The 21900-nt window shown below is 40.3% G+C and overlaps 1 protein-coding gene across 2 annotated transcripts in view; it reads right to left on the bottom strand.

The window, feature by feature from the left end:
- The window catches only part of LOC126426766 (zinc finger protein 816-like), a 122414-nt gene that overhangs the window by 61575 nt on the left and 38939 nt on the right, over window positions 1-21900 (bottom strand). For both annotated transcript variants that reach the window (XM_050088751.1, XM_050088752.1), the window contains exon 8: window positions 13839-13898. In XM_050088751.1, the coding sequence (XP_049944708.1) occupies window positions 13839-13898 (60 nt within the window). The remainder of the gene's footprint in view (window positions 1-13838; window positions 13899-21900) is intronic.

The following is a 21900-nucleotide window of genomic DNA, read 5'->3' as shown; positions in this document are numbered from 1 at the left end:
TCAGAAACCTAGGATAATGGAATGTAGTCTAATTAAATCAGGTGATGCTGAGGGGATTAGATTAGACAATGAGACACTTAAAGTAGTAAAGGAGTTTTGCTGTTTTGGGAGCAAAATAACTGATGATGGTCGAAGTAGAGAGGATATAAAATGTAGACTGGCAGTGGCAAGGAAAGCGTTTCTGAAGAAGAGAAATTTGTTAACATCGAGTATAGATTTAAGTGTCAGGAAGTTGTTTCTGAAAGTATTTGTATGGAGTATAGCCATTAGAGTCCTGCATGACCGAGTACGCGAGCACAAAATACGAGATGGGGCGAGCACACCCTAACTGGATAGGCTGCCTGCACTAGTTCTGGTGACCGAGCATAGAAGCTGTGACCGAATGCGTAGCACGTAACTTCAAACACATTACACGTGTCATTATCCGTGTGAGACCACAGCCAGTACGGGCTTCTCATTTTTGGTCTCTCTCTCTCTCTCTCTCTCTCTCTCTCTCTCTCTCTCTCTCTCTCTGTAATCATGCAGTGCGAGGAAACCAGTGCAGTAAGACGTAAGATTGAAATCAATGTTTGCACGTTGAAGAGATGGGAAGGTCTAAAAAGCCAAGTACGGAGCATATTTTTGGTGGTTGTAGACGAAAACAGTGCGTCTACTGGGTACGTATCGTGCATAAACTGCTCCACATTATTGTGTTTCCAATCGCGAACCACTCTTTTAAAGAAACACAGTTGCAAGAAACCTCACAAAGATACAGCTCCTTCAGGAATACCGGCAGTAATAAAAAATAGTATTACAGCAAAGTGTGTTGCAATGTGTGCTAAAGATATGAGACCTTTTAATGCTGTTTGCGGTGAAGGTTTCAGAGAACTAGGCCAAGAATTAATACATCTAGGTGCGCATTATGGAAAAGTTAACGTGGCAGATGTCATGCCTCATCCCTCTACTATAAGCAGACATGTCAAAGAACAAGCTGATGCAATACGAAGCAGTATAATGCCTTCTGTTATTGCGGAAGTTATTAATAAAACATGTGCCGCGACAGCTGATATGTGGACTGATTCGCATAATCATAATCAGGTGCACTATTTGACGCTTACATTTCATTACATTAACACAGATTGGTCTCTTGTGATCAATGTTTTATTTACAACAAAATTCCCAGACGCTAGGAAGACGGGAGTAAATATTATAAAAGAAAGTGCTCTATGAATTTAGCTGTGTAACGTACCCGTCCTTGGAAACGTTACTTTTGTATTAAAAGAGAGAGAGAGAGAGAGAGAGAGAGAGAGAGAGAGAGAGAGACATTGGATTTGTACAGTACAGAGCAGTGAGCCGTGGCGAGGCGAGGTGAGACGTCAGCGGTGACCGGTCATGCTCGGTTATCCGCGTGTCCGGAATCCGGACATCAGACATGGCGCGAGTACGTGACCGAGCAGAGTCGTATGGGGCCGGACACGAGCGGCTCGGTCCCCCCGTCAACAGGCGAGCCGTGACCGGTCAAACATGGAGCGTTGCAGCACTCTAATAGCCATGTATGGAAGTGAAACGTGGACAATAACAAATTTAAACAAGAAGAGAATAGAAGCTTTCAGAATGTGGTGCTATAGAAGAATGCTGAAGATTAGATGGGTAGATCACATAACTAATCTGGAGGTACTGAATAGAATTGGGGGGGAGGGGGGGGGAGAACAATTTGTGACTCAACTTGACCAGAAGAAGGGATCGGTTGGTAGGACACGTTCTGAGGCCTCAGGGAATCACCAATTTAGTATTGGAGGGCAGCGTGGAGGGTAAAAATTGAAAAGGGCGACCAAGAGATGAATACACTAAGCAGATTCAGAAGGATGTAGGTTGCAGTAGGTACTGGGAGATGAAGAAGCTTGCACAGGATAGAGTAGCATGGAGAGCTGCATCAAACCAGTCTCAGGACTGAAGGCAACAGCATCAGCATCATCATCATCAACAACAACAAAGCCCCCACATGCAGGAGAACAAATTTATTCTGTTAACTGGCTCTCAGCAAGGACAAAAAATTTACAATGATATGATGAAAATTTTCAAGAAGATGAAGATTTGTCATTGTACAGTACGAAAGTAATTTTTCCCAAACACACACTGCTAGTGCTGTATGATATGTATTTTTATCATCAGGTAAAGATTTTGATCAAGAAACTTCAAATCTGTTCTTATCTCATCACAAGATTTGGCAAAATTAAGCATTACACTTGGTTCGTTGACAACGTGTGATAAGAGAGAATCTTTTATGAATGCAACCCAAGTATGTTTTACTACACAAACGTTTTGAATCAACCCCATAAATGTAAGTATGTCACATTCATAAAGTGCCCAAGATGCTCAGAAAATTACTAATTCCTGTTTTGCCCCAACACGTCTAAATCAACAACTGCAAAATAATCCACATAAATAAAAATTAAATGTTTGTCAGTAAGCACATCAATTGAGAACAGCAGAAAAAGGGTTCATAATAGCCCAATAAGGTTTTTAGGGAAAGAAAAATTGGAAAAGTTGCTCAGAAAATTCAGGAAAACATGAAACGGCTTGTTTCCATTGGATACTTCTATGAACTCAAGGCTAAAACTCACAATTCAAATGGTGGATATGTGTAATTCTTTTTTTATTTTTTGTAGTGATCCTGGAAAAGTTTTCAGGGTAATAAAATTTGGGACAACGGCAAAGGAATGTCTGAAAATTTGAACAAATTTCCGTATGCACACTAGCTTAACTGATGATGGGCTACACGATGACTTACCTGGTTGATGCTTTTTTTGTTTTGTTCGGTGTACTCCTGGAATGGAAATAACTCATCAGAGCAGCTTGCATTCGCAATGACAAACTATTCACAAGGGCAGTCATTGAGTATTTGCGACATTAACCCAGAAAATCCACACTTCTCACACGGGCAATTATATGTTGTCTGCTGCAATGCCAGAAAATCATCAGATTTGTTTGTTTTCACAGCAGACAACAAAACAAAAAATTTTGTGTGTCATAAGCACAGCAATGGATGATACGTCAGAGGAAGCCAATCGAAACAAGAGATTTCTTTGTGTTAGTTGTTTATTTTAACATTGATCTTGCAGTCTAAATCTGAGTGATATTCATTGCGACTTCATATTTAATGGAAGAAAATAAATCATTTGTTTGACATTAAATTCTGACTTAATTCAATCGAGACTTCAATGAAACAAAATCGTGTGGTTCCAGATTGACCACATTCCAACTGCATGACAAATTTTCCACTGGAATACTTCTGAATGTGCTACTCCTCAAAATGAGTATCCACGGCGACAATCACTGATATAATGATTATTCAAAAATACATTTTTTCTCCATTTTAATTTTGTTTACACATTTCCAATAGCTTTTCACAAATCCACAAAAGATTGCAAATAAATTCACTGAAATTTGGACAGGCCAACGTCTGTTGGGGCAGCTAATCAATACGAAATTCCTGTGTACATCTTACAATCCCCTCCTGTTAATTTATTTTCAATGTCAAATTTTTCTTCATCTTTCCTTTTCGTACCTTATAAAAGAATTACTAAATACAGTACACTGAGGATAATTTTGGTTATTTGTAGTGGAACAGAAAAATTAAATATTAAAATAAAGTTCCTGCACAGTGACTCAACCCAACGACACACTGACTATTTTTCTGTAGTTTTTCTGCTGTACCATCTGCTGCCTACAAACTATGCCAACATAAATGGCTCATGCTTCACCCAACATGCACTAAAAATGTTACTTTCTTTTTTTAAGTACTTGGCCATGTGGAGCTCCCATTTCTGTCACTCATTTCCCACAACTAGTCTTTAGTCCTACCACAAGATTCACCTGCCTCCTGTTCAAGCTCAGGATTGCAGAACGTCTCTTCAAACATAGTTTCGGCATCATTGGCTTCCACATTTTTGGTTTGGGATCTTAGTCCAATAATCCGCATGTTGCCTCCTAATGTAGTTTCTACTTTACCGCTGCCTTAGTGAAGGTTAGGATGTGTTCCAATCTAACAAACTGAATCATCTTTCCTGTTTCCCGAGTGACCGGGATCACCACAGTGTTTACCCTGTTGTTTTCCCATAGCCTCACAAGGTTGCATGGCATTCTGCAGCAATCTCTGATCAAAAGATGTAGATTTTCCTCCACACAAGCTGACAGCAAATATTTCCACCTGAACTACCATGGCCAGCTTCTCTAGAGAGACTGCTCTCTCCAGTCTAGGCTGTATCCCCCTATCCCAGCCCTGGCACCGGAGTGTGCTTTCCATCAGTCAATAAACCAGAATATCTTCTGTGTAGTACCATGGTTCACTACACCACTACACACTACTTTAGACTGTTACTTAGAAAGATTTATTGAAGCAGCTGGAAGTTACTGTAGAGTCATCCAACATTTCCCCGACCATACCTTATTTCTCACTACCACTATTTTATGAGAGATTCAGTTTTTAGCCTGTGTGCCAGTGCTGCTGCCTCAACTGTGGCGATGGCGTAACAGGGACACGTCTGGCCGGCACAGTGTCCATTCCAGCCATGGGTGTGCTGTGAGTTCCAGCTGTTACAGATGAGGAGGCCAGTCTCTGCATCTTCCCAAAATCCTTAGCAGGCACCTTTTGTTCTGCTGTGTTCCACCATACTATAGCCCCACGAATTAACATAGGACGTATTACAGATGTCAATATCCAGTACATGCTCCTGGTGTTTAGAAACCTGTTTTTACCACTTCCCAAAGAATTTAAACATTAAATGGATAACAGAAGATGATACTGAAGGATTTTACACAGCCCAGCAACACTGATCCTTAAGCAGATGCACCTATGTGTGTGCCAACTGAAATAAATTTTCTTGTGCCATTCAGTTCTTGTTTGACATTTGTGAGCCCAAAGTTATTCCGTCAGAATTCCAAGTCAGCAGTGGCAATATAAAATAAACAGTGAGATGGGTGAAGAAAAATTTACAATTTGTGTGAGAAAACAACCTAGATTACAAGCTAGCAGTGCAATCCCATAATGATGCAGTTGCCTACAAGATAATTAGCAATCTAGTAAGTGGTTGGCTGGGACCTGATGCAACTGCACTGTTTAATGCTTCGAGTGGATCAGTGAGTGGTAGAACTTGCACATGCCAACAGAGTGATATAGTAAAAGTTTATTTTGTTTGTTTGTTGTTGTCTTCAGTCCAAAGATCGGGTTGCTGCAGCTCTCCTCCATGCTACTCTATCCTGTGCAAGCCTCTTCATCTCTGAGTAACTACTACAACCTACATCCTTCTGAATCTGCTTAGTGTATTCATCTCTTGGTCTCCATCTACGATTTTTACCCTCCATGCTGCCCTCCAGTACTAAACTGGTCATGCCTTGATGCCTCAGAACGTGTCCTACCAACCAATCCCTTCTTCTGATCAAGTTATGCCACAAATTCCTGTTCTCCCCAATTCTATTCAATACCTCCTCATTTGTTATGTGACCTATCAATCTAATCTTCAGCATTCTTCTGTAGCACCACATTTCAAAGGCTTCTATTTTCCTCTTATCTAAACTATTTATCATCCATGTTTCACTTCCATGCATGGCTACACTTCACACAAATATTCTCAATAAGGACTTTCTGACAAATCTATACTCAATGTTAAATTTCTCTTCAAAAATGCTTTTCTTGCAATTCGCAGTCTACATTTTATATCCCCCCTACTTTGAACCTCAAATTATTTTGCTTCGCAAATAGCAAAATTCATTTACTACCTTAAGTGTGCCGTTTCCTAATCTAATTCCCTCAGAATCACTAGATTTAGACTACATTCCATTATTATCGTTTTGTTGATGTTCATCTTATATCCTCCTTTCAAGATACTCTCCAACCCATTCAACTGTTCTTCCAAGTCCTTTGCTGTCTGTGAAAGAATTACAATGTCATTGTCAAATCTCAAAGTTTTTATTTCTACTCCCCCAACTTTAATTCCTACTCCAAATTTTTCCTTTACTGCTTGCTCAAAATACAGAATGAATAACATTGGGGATAGGCCACAACCCTGTGTCACTCCCATCTCGACCACTGCTTCCCTTTCATACTCCACTGATGTTACGGCTGTTCAAAATGTAAATAGCCTTTCGTTCGCTGTATTTTACTCTCCCATCTTTAGAATTTGAAAGAGAGTGATACAGTCAACATTATCAAAAGCTTTCTCTAAATCTATAAATGCTATATAAGTAGGTTTGCCTTTCCTTAACCTATTTTTAAAGTTTATTTTATTATTGTTTGATTAAATAGTGCTTTAGCTCATGATGTAAGCTTATTTTATCATTGTTAAATTAAACCAAGATTGAAGTGTGATTTGCTTATAAATTTTTACCTCAGTAACAAAGGCAGCTATTCTTTACACACGTACGAAGTACGCCTCGCACCCACACTCATTACGAAAATATGGCGCACCTGTAAAGTGATTAACGTGACCACTGCCGATATTCAATGTCAGCATGCAAGAACTACTCACAGATGGCAGATGACAGCGCTAGCAGTGGAGGGTATATAAAGTGTGTCGGGGGATGTGGAAAACAGTGCAGTAATTGTCATAATGCAGAAACACAGCAGTTAATCTGATGCCCAAGAGCAAATGATCATTTGCTTTCAGGCCAAGAGTGTAAGCGTTTTCAAAATGGCCAAGTTTGCAATCCAGTTCCACGCCACCACGGTTAAAGTATACTGTGCATGGCAAAATCGCGCTTTCCAAAACCGGCATTTGGTAACTGTAGTGCACCACAGACAACAGGAGCAAATAACAGCTGTGGAGATACATACAGGCGAATCGATGAGCAAATGACCACCCAGGTGTACAAATAATTGTTCAGTGAACACTGCTGCATAGTGGCTTCCACAGTCGGTGCCTGGTTTGTGCACCCAAGTTGACTTCTGTTCATCGGAGACGAATGCTGGAAATTGCACACAAATACTGCAATTGGATGTCCAACGAGCGGTGAGAGGTGGCCGCCTCAGATGAATCGGCATTTTATGCTCCATCGGATAGATGGTGATTAGGGTGTACAATCAGAAGAGTCGAAGTCACAGGAAGGAGTGGTGTTATCTGGAAATATTTTCATGGCATTCCCTGGATGATCTTGACATTCTGTGGCAGTTCCACCTGCTTTTAATTTTTTTTGTTGGCGGTTGTTTGTTGTCCTCAGTGTCGATGTACTGTGTTGCTACACTGGCTGAAAAATGGGTTGTGGATTCAGACACTGACTACTTTAAATGATGTAGCTGACATATGCACAGTTACGTTTTACAGCACTTTAATTTCACTGTTCACAGCTCCCTAATAATACACAGTTATACGGCCAGTGCACTACTGTTTAACTTGCGATAAACCTCATTAATAGTTTGCAGGCGAAACTCCGCATACTCCTACAGTATGTTTCTTGTCAAACGTCTACGACCAGTATAACCGAACCACAAAGTTCACAGTTTTTTAAGAATAATCAGGTACGTATGGAGCAGACACTCGCTGGTTTACACACGGCATAATCGTTTAACACTTATTACACTGTTAAGTCGAAGCATTGTTGTTATTCTAACCAGCACAGGTTACTAGTCCGATTCTCGGCCGTGGACTGACTGTTTCGTGGGCAAAAATCGGGTCTTTATATATCGTCACAATAAACGGTACTGAAACTACGCATTGTTTGAAGATAAATTTACAGAAGTTACAATTAAAACTTAACTCATTAAATTAACTGAATACATAAAAAAATTGCGTCTTTTTAACAGCTCCGTTTATTACAAGGTTTAGGCCAAATTATTTGCTTAAATCACAAAATTAACAAATATAGTTATGCAAACAATACTTTTGACAAAACCGTTAATTAGTTTGGAATTAATGAAGAGCTGGTTTTGCTAACATGTTTTTGAAGAGATCTAAATAGATATTTTAAGATTAATAGCATTTCATCTTCCAAATATTTACAATTATTAGAGAATTTATATTTGTTTATATGTCAACAATAGAATTTAAGTTACGAAACAATTACTGATTTTGCCCTATAATGAAAGTTACTAGGATCCAGAATCTGTAGGACCAACTCAATCGGGCCATTTGAGCCGTGGATCGTCAACTGAGAAAGCTGTCACAGCTGGCCACAACACTGGAGTCAGCTTCTCCACATCCCCCTCAACACATTCCAGAACCTCACAGACCCTTCCTACATGTCCTTGCTGAAAGAGGTGGTTATTCAGGCTTCTGACAGTCGGTCACAATAAAGCGACTGGACTGTTTATGACTGATTAAAGTGCGCGTCATATATCTTGGCGGCCGAGTTTAGGTTCGTTCTGCGCATCTGACGTCACAAAACACAGTCAGCCAATGAACAGAGAACGACGTTGCCACATCTCGACTGCAGTGCAGAGCATGGACGAGTGTCTTCAGTTTTAGAAACGTTCGGTCATAAATAAAGTAATAGAACAAAAGCAATGTCTTGATAGCATTCTTTTATAGAAAGTTTGGAAAAAGCATTCTTTATACCAATTGCTTCATATTCTATTAATTAATTAAACCAAACAAGCAATAAGACTCGTAATTCAGGCGATAGCTAGGAAAGGTGTTTGTTTCAATCTCACGAACTGCTTTTTCGCAATAAAGAACAGCGGTAATTGTTTATTTCCTATTGTACTTCGACGAAGCGTGAGTAATTCATAGTCATACCAACAGTGTTTATAAGTAGTTGCGTGAGCTGTTAGAGTCCTTATGGAGTTACACTGTTCGCTGAGGTGAGGTAGCGGAACGGTTAAGGTGTTGGGATGTCAAGTGAAAGGTTATGAGTTCAAACCTTGTGCGATGCTTAATATTTTCTTTATTTAAAAACAATATTGGAGTGCCTTACTTCACGAATTTTATTCGTTTGAATCAAATTTCTAGTGCTTTGCCTCTTCATTAACTTTTTCGCTGCTGCAGACACGTGCTCCCCGCATTCCGCGCTGTGCGCGATTTTGTCATCACTGCACTTCTCGCCTGTGCAGACACATGGTGTTCCCACTGCTTTGAAACACTTATCATTCAATTTCACAAAAACTATTTGGCCAAAAAATTTGATTTTTACACGTCTTCTTGCCTGATACCTTCCCCCCATAAATGACTTAAATTTGTTTTGATGTGCAGCATTAAATGTAGTAAACCATTGCACGAAATTTTGAAGAGTTTGCAGAGGTAAAAGTCCATAGCGTATACTTTCCGTATGGTCGATTTTAGTTGCCACAATGTTGAGAATGAAATGTGGACAAGATACCTAAATTTCATATAAAATTTACTGTATAACAATATCTCATTTAATTTAAGTACCACATAGGTGTCGTATGTAATATTGAGAAATATTCCGTCTTTCGCAACTGTAATAAGTTTTATATACGCACGGCGCGTTTGGCTTTATTTTAAAGCACTTCCATCGGTGAAAGGTATGGCACATACACAATGGTATTCATGTTCTATTTCTTGTTTTTGTTCCACAGTCGCAGTTTTACCAATGGTATTGAAATATATCCCTCTTCTGCACCTGTAATAAGCGTCTCTTTAGACCAGACGCGTTTCTCTCTTTTGAAGCATCATAAGAGGACTGTATTTTGTGTCCTCCATTGCCAAGTCAGCTTTCGTAGTTTTGTGCTGCGGTAGCACAATATTCAATGTTTGTGTTGGCTCATCAGTGTTTTAGTAAATAAATGCTGTTTGTGTGTGCCACACACAAAATTATATTTGACATAGCTCTGAGCACTTCACTGACAGACGGTATATTCAAGTCCTAATGTTTTTGTAAGTCCACAGTTTTGTTTAATGTATTTTGTCTACTTCCTTTTGATTGATTGAAGTGCTTTAAAATAAAGCCAAACGTGCCCAGTGTAAGTAAAACTTTTGTTACAGTCGCGAAAGGTGGAATATTTCTCAATATTACATACGACACTTACGTGGTACTTAAATTAAATGAAATATATAGGTATCTTGTCCACATTTCATTCTCAACATTGTGGCAACTAAAATCGACCATACGGATAGTATACTCTATGGACTTTTACCTCTGCAAACTCTTCAAAATTTCGTGCAAAGGTTTACTATATTTAATGCTGCATAATAACTGCATTGAACATCGAAACAAAATTAAGTCATTTATGGGGGGAAGGTATCAGTCAAGAAGATAGCTAAAAATCTAATTTTTGAGCCAAATAGTTTTTGTGGAATCGAATGATAAAGAGTGTCAAAGCAGTCTGAACACAATGTGTCTGCACAGGCGAGCAGTGCAGTGACAAAATCGCCCACAGCGCGGAATGCAGGGAGCACGTCTTTGTAGCAGCGAAAGGGTTAATGCGGCCGTGGTGGCTTTACTTCATGAACTGCTCGCTCCCCGCTACACGTAAGCTTGCGAACTATGCTATGCTATGGCGCTGCTTCTATTGGCGTGTGTGTTGTGTGCAACTGGCAAAGCAGCAATCTCCCGCGTCTGGGTGGGCATGCGCGAGCCGCCAAGATAAAAGAATTGAACTATAGAAACTGAATATCCATCCAGTGTATCTAGATAACTGACAGTTACTCTGTTACTAGTCCTTAACTATAGAGCAATACAGACAATGTAAAAATAGTTTTCCACTAACTTTGGAGGACCAAATCTTACCTCAAGATCTTAAATGCATACTGAATGAGTATGCTACTCTGTCACATTGTTTATGTAATTTTGATCAGGTTACTTCAATGTCAGGTAAACTGCAGTAACTAACTGTAAAAGATAGTAATAAGTGGGTAGTCCACATGTAACGTTCAAGCTGAGTTCTCTATCAGCACTGGAAATGGCTGGAAATTGACTTACAGTACAGCACCTATTTATTATCGCAACATAGGTCAACCGAACAACTGCTTAACCAAATTGACCGAACTGCTACTTGGTCGTACTTTTCAGTTTGTAATTGTCCAAAGCTGTTAATTACAAATATTCTTTGTTTATTTGTGTAATAAGATGATGACGGCATCATTTGTCTAAGAGGAGCAATATGGGGTGTAATATCACTTTGAGAAAGTGGTGTTACCCCTTTTTTACCTAATCGATGAATGGTGTTTGTGACATTTGGAAGTATTTTTATTTGTTAAGAGATGCGTTTGGAAATGACTCCTGTTGTGGGACAATGATAGCACATTTTCTGCACATTGCAGTAGCTGTTGGTTAGGTGGTTTATTCTGTGCTGCCATGTCTTGGCTTGGGCACGCTCTATGTGCCACGGAACATCGAATACCGTGACAATGTGGTGACATCACAGGAGACTGTCTACGATTAGCTTTCAGATTTTGTACCGAGCTGTACACAGTGAACATCTTACAGATTAAGTGTCAAGATCGATTAATGTTCACATAGTTTATAAGAAGTGATTACGTGTTGTAATGGAAAGAGCAATATATCAATACCTATGAAGAGGTGCTTTCTATTCTTTAGTAGAGAGCTGAAGTTCAAGAAAACTTTACAGATTCCAACACAGGAAAAGTTGCAGATGTGAAGAACCCCATAGCACAAAGGAAAAATTTAACGCCATTATCCTGAATGTTGGGTCAAGAAGTAACAGTTCAGGATATATTTATGACGATCGTAATCCAAACACACACACACACACACACACACACACACACACACATACACACACACACACACACGAAATATAGAAGTAGAGATCATTACAAGGCCAGCCCAAGGGATGATATGTACTTCAAGTTAAGACAGCAATTGTAGAGAAGTATCTGTGCAGATGGCCCTGTGAATCACTGGCCTATGCTGCAGTAGCATATTATCCAAAAAATAAATGGAGGCAAACATAAATGACCGTAATAAGTTTGGAAAAAAAAAAAAGACAACATTCCATTGTACATTTTTTGCCCTTCTGTATTCTTAACTAGTTGTTATATGAAGAATACTACAATGATTTTGAGAACAAATGAAACATGTACAAGAAGTGTCAGTAAAATTACTGAAGGAAAGTAGAAATAGTTTATGCCATTACCTTCCAACATACACTGCATGATAAGGATAACATCTCTTCAATTGCTGCATCTACAATTACAGTCTACATGGAAGACTGAGGTAAGCAGAATAATGAACGATTTCCACCAACTGAGGTCAACAAACTCTAAACTTCGAAATCTGACAGGACCATTACACAACAACACTGGCTTAGCCATACATGTTCACATCATGGCAACTCTTGTTGCAAATGTCTATTTTTTGTCCTGTCTTTCCCAAGATCCTTACAGTTCAAACCAAGCTAAACGGACCAAATTTAAACTGACAGCACACTCAAGCTCTACCAGGTGTACAAGTACGAAATGCAGATTTTTTGGTCTAAAATACATATTAAATTCAGAAGACTGATAAATAGTGCTTTATTCAATGTATGCCCCATCATTTGTTATACATTTTTCCCATCTTTCGGGCAATTTGTGAAAACTACATCAGCAAAAATTTTCCCCTTTTGTTGCGAACCATTCATCGAGCCATTTCTTCACATCTTCACAAGAACCAAAGCACTGCTCAGCAAGTGCGTTACCTGTCAATGCAAACAAGTGGTACTCAGAAGGAGCCCAGTCTGGTGAGTACGCCATAAGCCGCATGGTGTAGAACATCCAGGCTGAGTTTTCCCATATGTGAACGAGCACTGTCATGAAGAAAAGTGACTTATCTCTTCAGGTACTGTGTCCTTGTTTCAAGCAGCGAATGGTTCAAATCAGTCAACTATTGTTTCCCGAAGTTTTAACAGCTCTGGTGCTTCCACAGATAAAGCATTGTCTTTCTGCCAGAGTGATTCAGTCCCGTGTTCGATATGGACGGTGTGCTCCCTTCACAATTTTTTGTGCTTGGGATTCTCATTGTAAATCCACTTTTCATCCCCTGAAGTATACAATGCCTAAATGACTTCCTTTTGTACCGAGCAATCAAAATCACTCAAGTTTTTGCGCTTTTCCTTTTGCCTGTTGTTCAACCCATTTCTTGTACCCGACTGGGAACAGCTTGTCGACTAACACCCAATTGCGCAGCAACTTGTTACTATGTTTGTGAATCATCTTCGTTCGACGATGCTCAGAATTCCACATCTTTTTTTTGTGGTTTTCCACATTCTTTGTCTGCAAGACTGGAGTCACCATTTTTGAAATGTCGAAACTATCACTGACACTTATCTTGTGATGGAGCATGTTTACCGTAAGTTTCTGAAGGAATCAGTTTGATTCAACAGCAGTTTTCTTCATATGAAAACAAAAAGTTATTGCTGTATGTGAATGCTCTTTGTTTGAAATAAATTTCAACATATTGAGAACAACAACACAAGGTTATGCACACACTTTTCCAATTTATCACTCGTGTGCATCCGACACTTGGTGACAACAAAATGGCGGAGTGTCAAATCTTTAACTGCATTGGTACGACATCTGTTGTCTGAAATTCACATTTAATATTTGTATTCTATGATGGATTGCTGCTCTATTTTGAAATTCTTCGGCTTTGCAGAAAGGTTGCACTTTATCAGGATCCTACTGAAGACCTGAAATCTGGATCCTGCTTTTATTAGGACGGATCCCATGTGTTTTTCCACATTATATCCCCACCAATTATTACAATCAGTTATTTGTATGACTTAACTCTTACTGATGTTCTTTGCTGGCTAGATAATTTTTATTTACAGTTCCATACATAAAATGAGACCAAAACGTTATGTGGCAGTAACCACAGAAAGCCAAAACAGTTACAGTACATGCAACAGATAGAAAAGAAACGCCATACGTTAGAGGTCATCAGGTAACTTTCAAATGAGAACTCACCTCATCTGCAAAATGCGGAGAATCCAAGTCTTTGACAGAGCCGTTGTCAATGTCACAATCCTGCAACAAACAATGTCTCAACACATCTAACAACATCCAAAATTTCAGGTGCTTCAAGAGAAACACAAACTAGGTTTCTCAGCTTTCAATGGAAGCTGACTTCTGCACCTTGGATGCAAATTCATGTTTAATTTTCTTCTGGCAAAGAATTCTAATTAAATTGTGTGTCAAAATTCTGGCGAAACATTAGTCTGGCCCCACTTTTCGAGCTGTACACGTCACATGGCGCCAGTGTGTCACCACTATTTTGCTTTCTGGGAGTGTTTCCCCTCAGCTCTACAAATGCAAACCGTTTGTCAATTTAGCACACCAGTAGAAGAGTTATACTACTTCCCTCAGACAAGAAAGGAAATGGTATCAAAATATATCCATAAAAATTGGTTGACACGAGCATAGTAAGTATAGTTTGCACTCTCAATGACATTTTAAATAAAAGTTGTGAGTTACTTAGTTCAAAGTACGCACACATCAAGAGTTAAAAGGTGTCAGCCTAAATTATCACGATATTCACACACAACTAGAACAAATAACATCCCACCACCCAAAAGACACAAGTAGCGAAGGTGCTGAAAGAGATGAAAATGTGCAAGAGTCCACGAATATGCAGATAAAATTCTCATTTTGTTTTACTATTTCATTGGAGGAACTTCTCAGGCGAGTGTCACAGACAGATTCAGTCGGCAAAAGTCCACATCACAACAGGTGCCGCACAAAGCTACTGACACCGTACGGAAAGCCAAGTGGGACATCGAAGTACTCTTGATCTCTTCTCTACCTCCATTTAGGTAATACAAATCACGGCTGCTTATTCTGCTCAGTGTCTGTTCTTTCACGTCCAAAGGACAGACATCGGGCGTTTATATAATCGATTTGCCTCTACGGGCCACGAATCCACCACCTTCAATGGGGAAGCATAATTCCGTTCGACCTCGGCAGGAATCTCAAACTAGTGAGTGTGGAGGACACTGAAGAGGACTGTGGATAAGTGGCATCCTGTGGAAACGTGGGTCGGCACCGAGGTGTGCCGAGACAGTGCACACAATTCTGATAGACACCGTGTCTGGATGCGACTACCTAGTAAGCAGGAGATATAGCGGCCAAGAGACAGTCTGGTACACACGTTCACTCGTCGCCACCACTTTCACGTAAAGTATTGGTGCAGCTGACAATAATTCCTGCCCTTTCCTTTCTCCCCCCTCCACCTTAATTTACATAATGTGTATTACAGGTGTGGATTCCATGTGATGTCCGTTATTTCAGACATGCCCAAAAGAACAGACATCGTGCATTCATATACACTACTGACCATCAAAATTGCAACACCAAGAAGAAATGCAGATGACAAACAGGTATTCATTGGACAAATATATTATACTAGAACTGACATGTGATTACATTTTCACTCAATTCGGGTGCATAGATCCTGAGAAATCTGTACCCAGAACAACCACCTCTGCCCGTAATAACGGCCTTGATACGCCTGGGCATTGAGTCAAACAGAGGTTGGATGGAGTGTACAGGTACAGCAGCCCGTGCAGCTTCAACACGATACCACAGTTCATCAAGAGTAGTGACTGGGGTACCGTGACGAGCCATTTGCTTGACCACCATTGACCAGACGTTTTCAATTGGTGAGAGATCTGGAGAATGTCCTGGCCAGGGCAGCAGTCGAACATTTTGTGTATCCAGAAAGGCCCGTACTGGACCTGCAACGTGCAGTCGTGCATTATCCTGCTGAAATGTAGGGTTTCGCAGGGATCGAATGAAGGGTAGAGCCACGGGTCGTAACGCATCTGAAATTTAACATCCACTGTTCAAAGTGCCGTCAATGCGAACAAGAGGTGACTGACACCTGTAACCAATGGCACCCCGTACCATCACGCCAGGTGATACGCCAGTCTGGCAATGGCAAATACACGCTTCCAATGTGCATACCCCGCAATGCCGCCAAACACGGATGCAACCATCCTGATGCTGTAAACAGAACCTGGATTCATCCGGAAAAATGACGTTTTGCCATTCGTGCACCCAGGTTCATCGCTGAAGACACCAACGCAGGAGCTCCTGTCTGTGATGCAGCGTCAAGGGTAACCGCAGCCACGGTCTCCAAGCTGATAGTCCGTGCTGCTACAAACGTCGTCGAACTGTTGGTACAGATGGTTGTTGTCTTGCAAACTTCTAAAATATCTACATCTACATCTACATCTACATCCATACTCCGCAAGCCACCTGACGGTGTGTGGCGGAGGGTACCTTGAGTACCTCTATCGGTTCTCCGTTCTATTCCAGTCTCGTATTGTTCGTGGAAAGAAGGATTGTCAGTATGCTTCTGTGTGGGCTCTAATCTCTATGATTTTAGCCTCATGGTCTCTCCGTGAGATATACATAGGAGGGAGCAATATACTGCTCGACTCCTCGGTGAAGGTATGTTCTAGAAACTTTAACAAAAGCCCGTACCGAGCTACTGAGCGTCTCTCCTGCAGAGTCTTCCACTGCAGTTTATCTATCATCTCCATAACGCTTTCGCGATTACTAAATGATCCTGTAACTAAGTGCGCTGCTCTCCGTTGGATCTTCTCTATCTCTTCTATCAACCCTATCTGGTACGGATCCCACACTGTTGAACAGTATTCGAGCAGTGGGCGAACAAGCATACTGTAACCTACTTCCTTTGTTTTCGGATTGCATTTCCTTAGGATCCTTCCAATGAATCTCAGTCTGGCATCTGATTTACCCACGATCAACTTTATATAATCATTCCATTTTAAATCACTCCTAATGCTTACTCCCAGATAATTTATGGAATTAACTGCTTCCAGTTGCTGACCTGCTATTTTGTAGCTAAATGATAAGGGAACTATCTTTCTATGTATTTGCAGCACATTACACTTGTCTACATTGAGATTCAATTGCCATTCCCTGCACCATGCGTCAATTCGCTGCAGATCCTCCTGCATTTCAGTACAATTTTCCATTGTTACAACCTCTCGATACACCACAGCATCATCTGCAAAAAGCCTCAGTGAACTTCCGATGTCATCCACAAGGTCATTTATGTATACTGTGAATAGCAATGGTCCTATGACACTCCCCTGCGACACACCTGAAATCACTCTTACTTCAGAAGACTTCTCTCTGTTGAGAATGACATGCTGCGTTCTGTTATCTAGGAACTCTTCAATCCAATCACACAATTGGTCTGATAGTCCATATGCTCTTACTTTGTTCATTAAACGACTGTGGGGAACTGTATGAAATGCCTTGTGGAAGTCAAGAAACACGTCATCTACCTGGGAACCCGTGTCTATGGCCCTCAGAGTCTCGTGGATGAGTAGCGCGAGCTGGGTTTCACATGACCGTCTTTTTCGAAACCCATGCAGATTCCTACAGAGTAGATTTCTAGTCTCCAGAAAAGTCATTATACTCGAACATAATACGTGTTCCAAAATTCTACAACTGATCGACTTTAGAGATATAGGTCTATAGTTCTGCACATCTGTTCGACGTCCCTTCTTGAAAACGGGGATGACCTGTGCTCTTTTCCAATCCTTTGGAATGCTACGCTCCTCTAGAGACCTACGGTACACAGCTGCAAGAAGGGGGGCAAGTTCCTTCATGTACTGTATGTAAAATCGAACTGGTATCCCATCAGGTCCAGCGGCCTTTCCTCTTTTGAGCGATTTTAATTGTTTCCCTATCCCCCTGTCGTCTATTTCGATATCTACCATTTTGTCATCTGTGCGACAATCTAGAGAAGGAACTACAGTGCAGTCTTCCTCTGTGAAACAGCTTTGGAAAAAGACATTTAGTATTTTGACCTTTAGTCTGTCATCCTCTGTTTCAGTACCATTTTGGTCACAGAGTGTCTGGACATTTTGTTTTGAGCCACCTACCACTTTGACATAAGATCAAAATTTCTTAGGATTTTCTACAAAGTCAGTACATACAACTTTACTTTCGAATTCATTGAACGCCTCTCACATAGCCCTCCTCACACTACATTTCGTATCGCATAATTTTTGTTTGTCTGCAAGGCTTTGGCTATGTTTATGTTTTTGCTGTGAAGTTCCCTTTGCTTCCGCAGCAGTTTTCTAGCTCGGTTGTTGTACCACAGTGGCTCTTTTCCATCTCTTACGATCTTGCTTGGCACATACTCATGTAACGCATATTGTACGATGGTTTTGAACTTTGTCAACTGATCCTCAACACTATCTGTACTTGAGACAAAACTTTTGTGTTGAGCCGTTCAGGTACTCTGTAATCTGCTTTTTGTCGCTTTTGCTGAACAGAAAAATCTTCCTACCTTTCATAATATCTCTATTTACGGCTGAAAGCATCGATGCAGTAACCGCTTTATGATCGCTGATTCCCTGTTCTGCGTTAACTGTTTCAAATAGTTCGGGTCTGTTTGTCACTAGAAGGTCTAGTATGTTATCGCCGTGAGTCGGTTCTCTGTTTAACTGCTCAAAGTAGTTTTCAGATAAAGCACTTAAAAAAATTCACTGGATTCTTTGTCCCTGCCACCCGTTATGAAAGTTAGAGTATCCCAGTCTATATCCAGCAAATTAAAATCTCCACCCAGAACTATAACGTGGTGGGGGAAACCTACTCGAAAAATTATCCAAATTATCATTCAGGTGCTCAGCCACAACAGCTGCTGAGCCAGGGGGCCTATAGAGACATCCAATTACCATGTCTGAGTCTGCTTTAACCGTGACCTTCACCCAAATTATTTCACATTTCGGATTTCCGTCAATTTCCTTCGATACTATTGCACTTCTTATCGCTATAAACATGCCTCCCCCTTCACTGTCCAGCCTGTCTCTGCGGTATACATTCCAGTCTGAGTTTAGGATTTCATTACTGTTTACATCTGGTTTCAGCCAACTTTCTGTCCCTAGTACTATATGGGCGTTGTGACCGTTTATTAATGAGAGCAGTTCTGGGACCTTTCTATAGACGCTCCTGCAGTTAACTATTAGCACATTAATATTGTTATTCCCTGTTGCACTTTGCCTACTCCTACCTTGCCACGTCCCAGGAGGCATCTTGTCGGGCCTAGGGAGGGAATTCTCTAACCTAAAAAACCCACATGTGCACTCCACACGTACTCTGCTACCCTTGTAGCCGCTTCCTGCGTGTAGTGCACTTGTTCTTGCATCTGACACAATTGAATGTTCCATTAAGGTCTAAGTGCACACAATGACAGCCCTCCGAGTTAACCATTTGGGGGAAGTGAAGTCAGATGCATCTACTGTACTTCGCGCCCTCTGTCAGACCGATAAACCAGGCCCGCGCGGCACAGCCAGGTGTGGCCCGTGTCGGCTGCTCTGCAGGACGTTCATGTCCGCACTTGGCAGATGCAGTGAGCTGGGAACTATTTGCAAGAGTAGTGTGTGATGTAAATTACTGCCTGTCTAGTTTGGAGTTCGTACGTAAGGTTACTGTTTCTTTTAAACGAATATATTTGGGCAAGGTTTTGAAACTGCCTGTAAGTAAACTTACAATAGACCTTTAGGCGTCGAGTGTATTCTACTTTCTATAAAAATGGTATTACCTTTCGCATTTGAAAAGTTGTTATGCTTTGAAACTTCTAGAATGAAAATTTCACTCTGCAGTGGACTGTGAAACTTCCTAGCCGATTAAAACTGTGTTCTGGACCAAGACTCGAACTCAGGACCTTTGCCTTTTGCAGGCAAGTGCTCTACCAACTGAGCTACCCAAGCACGACTCACGACCCATCCTCACAGCTTTAATTCCGCAACTACCTCGTCTCCTACATTCCAAACTTCACAGAAGCTCTCCTACATACCTTGCAGAACTTCTATATTTTCTTTGGTATTTAAGGCCAACTGATGAGCTTCATGTACAAATGTTCTCTCACTTGAAGTTTATGATAATTGTTATTTCTGTTGATTGACTTTCAATAAATATTGTGAAGAATAAAAGGTGAATGCTCCTCTGCCCTACGGTCCAGTCCTTCCACTTAAGCCTTTGGGCGTTTTGTGATATGCTGAGGTAATACCGGTATCATTTCTGGTAACTAGTCTGGACCAACCTTTTCATATAACCCTTACATATAAAGTCTGTAAAAATTTGTTCAAAGAAATTAATTAAAAATGCTATCAGCAAAACATTTTGCTCCTCTCAAAGTTTAACAGAAACATCAAATTTCAGTTTATCAAATACTGATAACAGAGCACTTTCTCTGGAAACAAATGTTTTAAAGTAGTTTACATCACCATTTCTTATTTGAGCATCACTTAGTCTGGTCATTAGGAAGCATGACTATTAGCTTTACCATCTATCAGTGAAGTCTCCTTGGTTTCTTTATGCAAATTTTTAGTACTTTTAAGTGCTGATTTGTTTATATAAGCAAGTACTGGAAGAAGACAAGGTTAGTTAAGGTAGATATCAATTCATGCCTATTTAAACACTGCCAAAGAAAAAGTGTACGGGGGGGGGGGGGGGGGGGGAACCCTGCCACAGGTTAAGACACATTCATTCATCCAGGGTGTATACGTGGAAGGGGGGGGGGGGAAAAAAAAAAAAAAAAAAAAAAAAAAAAAAAAATTCCCCGGGATTTCCCGGTTAAAAATACACTTTCTCCTGGGTGAAAATACACTTTTACCGTGTTAAGTGACAGTATACTCTTCCTTGGCACTGTGAAACTCATCAGTCCTTTGAATGTTTATGGTTTTATATACCGACGTGGAATTTCCTGGCACTTAGGAAACGAAACTCGGGGGGGGAAACATGTTCTGAAAAACCTTTGATGTGCAGTAACTTGTACGCTGCATATTTCCGTATTACGGAGGTATAAATTTGAATTCCACCAAATACCGTATGTCACTTTCCAAAGCATTGAAATCGAGATTGCGACGTGCTTTTGTAATCCAGTCATAGCTCATGTCATGTGATCTTGCCAGCTGATGACAGCATAGGACACACGACGTAGTCAGCCAATAGCAATATCACTCTTAAGTAGTGCGAACACACAAATAAGAAAAGTTAATTGTTTCAATTAATATACATAGCATTCACATATAATATTGGTCTCTAAGATTAATAAGCTGTAAGAGAAGCTAAGTTTCCGTATATAATGTTAATCTTTTATTGTGCGTGTTACACTTTTAGATAGATCACACAAATGTGCCAGTAAAATTTGTAATAACGACGTAAATGTTTGATCTTCTGGACTCGAAATTCTTCTAAATGGTTGTCCTCAAAGAGTTGATTTTTAAGTGAGTCAAACGCTTTGTGATTTTAGAAATTCATCGTACACTCTCGCATATAGTTCATCTTGCATAAAAGGAAATTTGGTTTCAAACCACCATTCGCAATATTTTCCCATGACCTGTTAGAAATAGGTTCATTTCAGTAGTTGTCAGAGAGCACCAGATACTAGGTGTTACCGCACTTGCGCAGTTATGATGACGTAGGAAGCCAGTATGTTCGTGCGTGTAAAACATTAAAAGATCTCACATCATGTCATAAAAGAAACAAGACATCAGAGGATACTTCAAGACCATCGGAAATTCGTGAACCATACTAAAATGCATAATTTGGCTTAAAATGCACAATCGTATGTCCAGATTCGTATGTAAATTTCCTTGGAGTACCAGTACTGTATTATCTCATGTTTCGTTCTATATTATGGTATAATGCCATACGAGCACTTGAAATGCAGCGAACAGTTGAAACTAGCCAATAGTGTGTAATTAAACACTTTGTTTGAAATAAATTGACTACCTGGTAGAAAAGATTAATAAAAAGTCAAATCTCTTTAGAAAACCGACAAAAATAACTTCATTGTTCTGCAAGGCAATTAATGCTTGACTGTCAGGAAGGTGGAAATAAAATCTAAAACTAATAACATATTTTGCCTTCCATAATTATTCCAACGTATTTTAATTCATTTGATAGCTACCCGCCGCAAAAATCAGTTTGTTATTATTTAACGTGAGAGCAATAAACGAAGAGGAAGCAACAAAATCACTAA

Source organism: Schistocerca serialis, chromosome 11 (assembly GCF_023864345.2).
Source record: "Schistocerca serialis cubense isolate TAMUIC-IGC-003099 chromosome 11, iqSchSeri2.2, whole genome shotgun sequence".
NCBI classification, from domain to species: domain Eukaryota; kingdom Metazoa; phylum Arthropoda; class Insecta; order Orthoptera; family Acrididae; genus Schistocerca; species Schistocerca serialis.
Note: the sequence above shows the minus strand (reverse complement) of the source record. Positions and strands in the feature narration are given on the sequence as shown.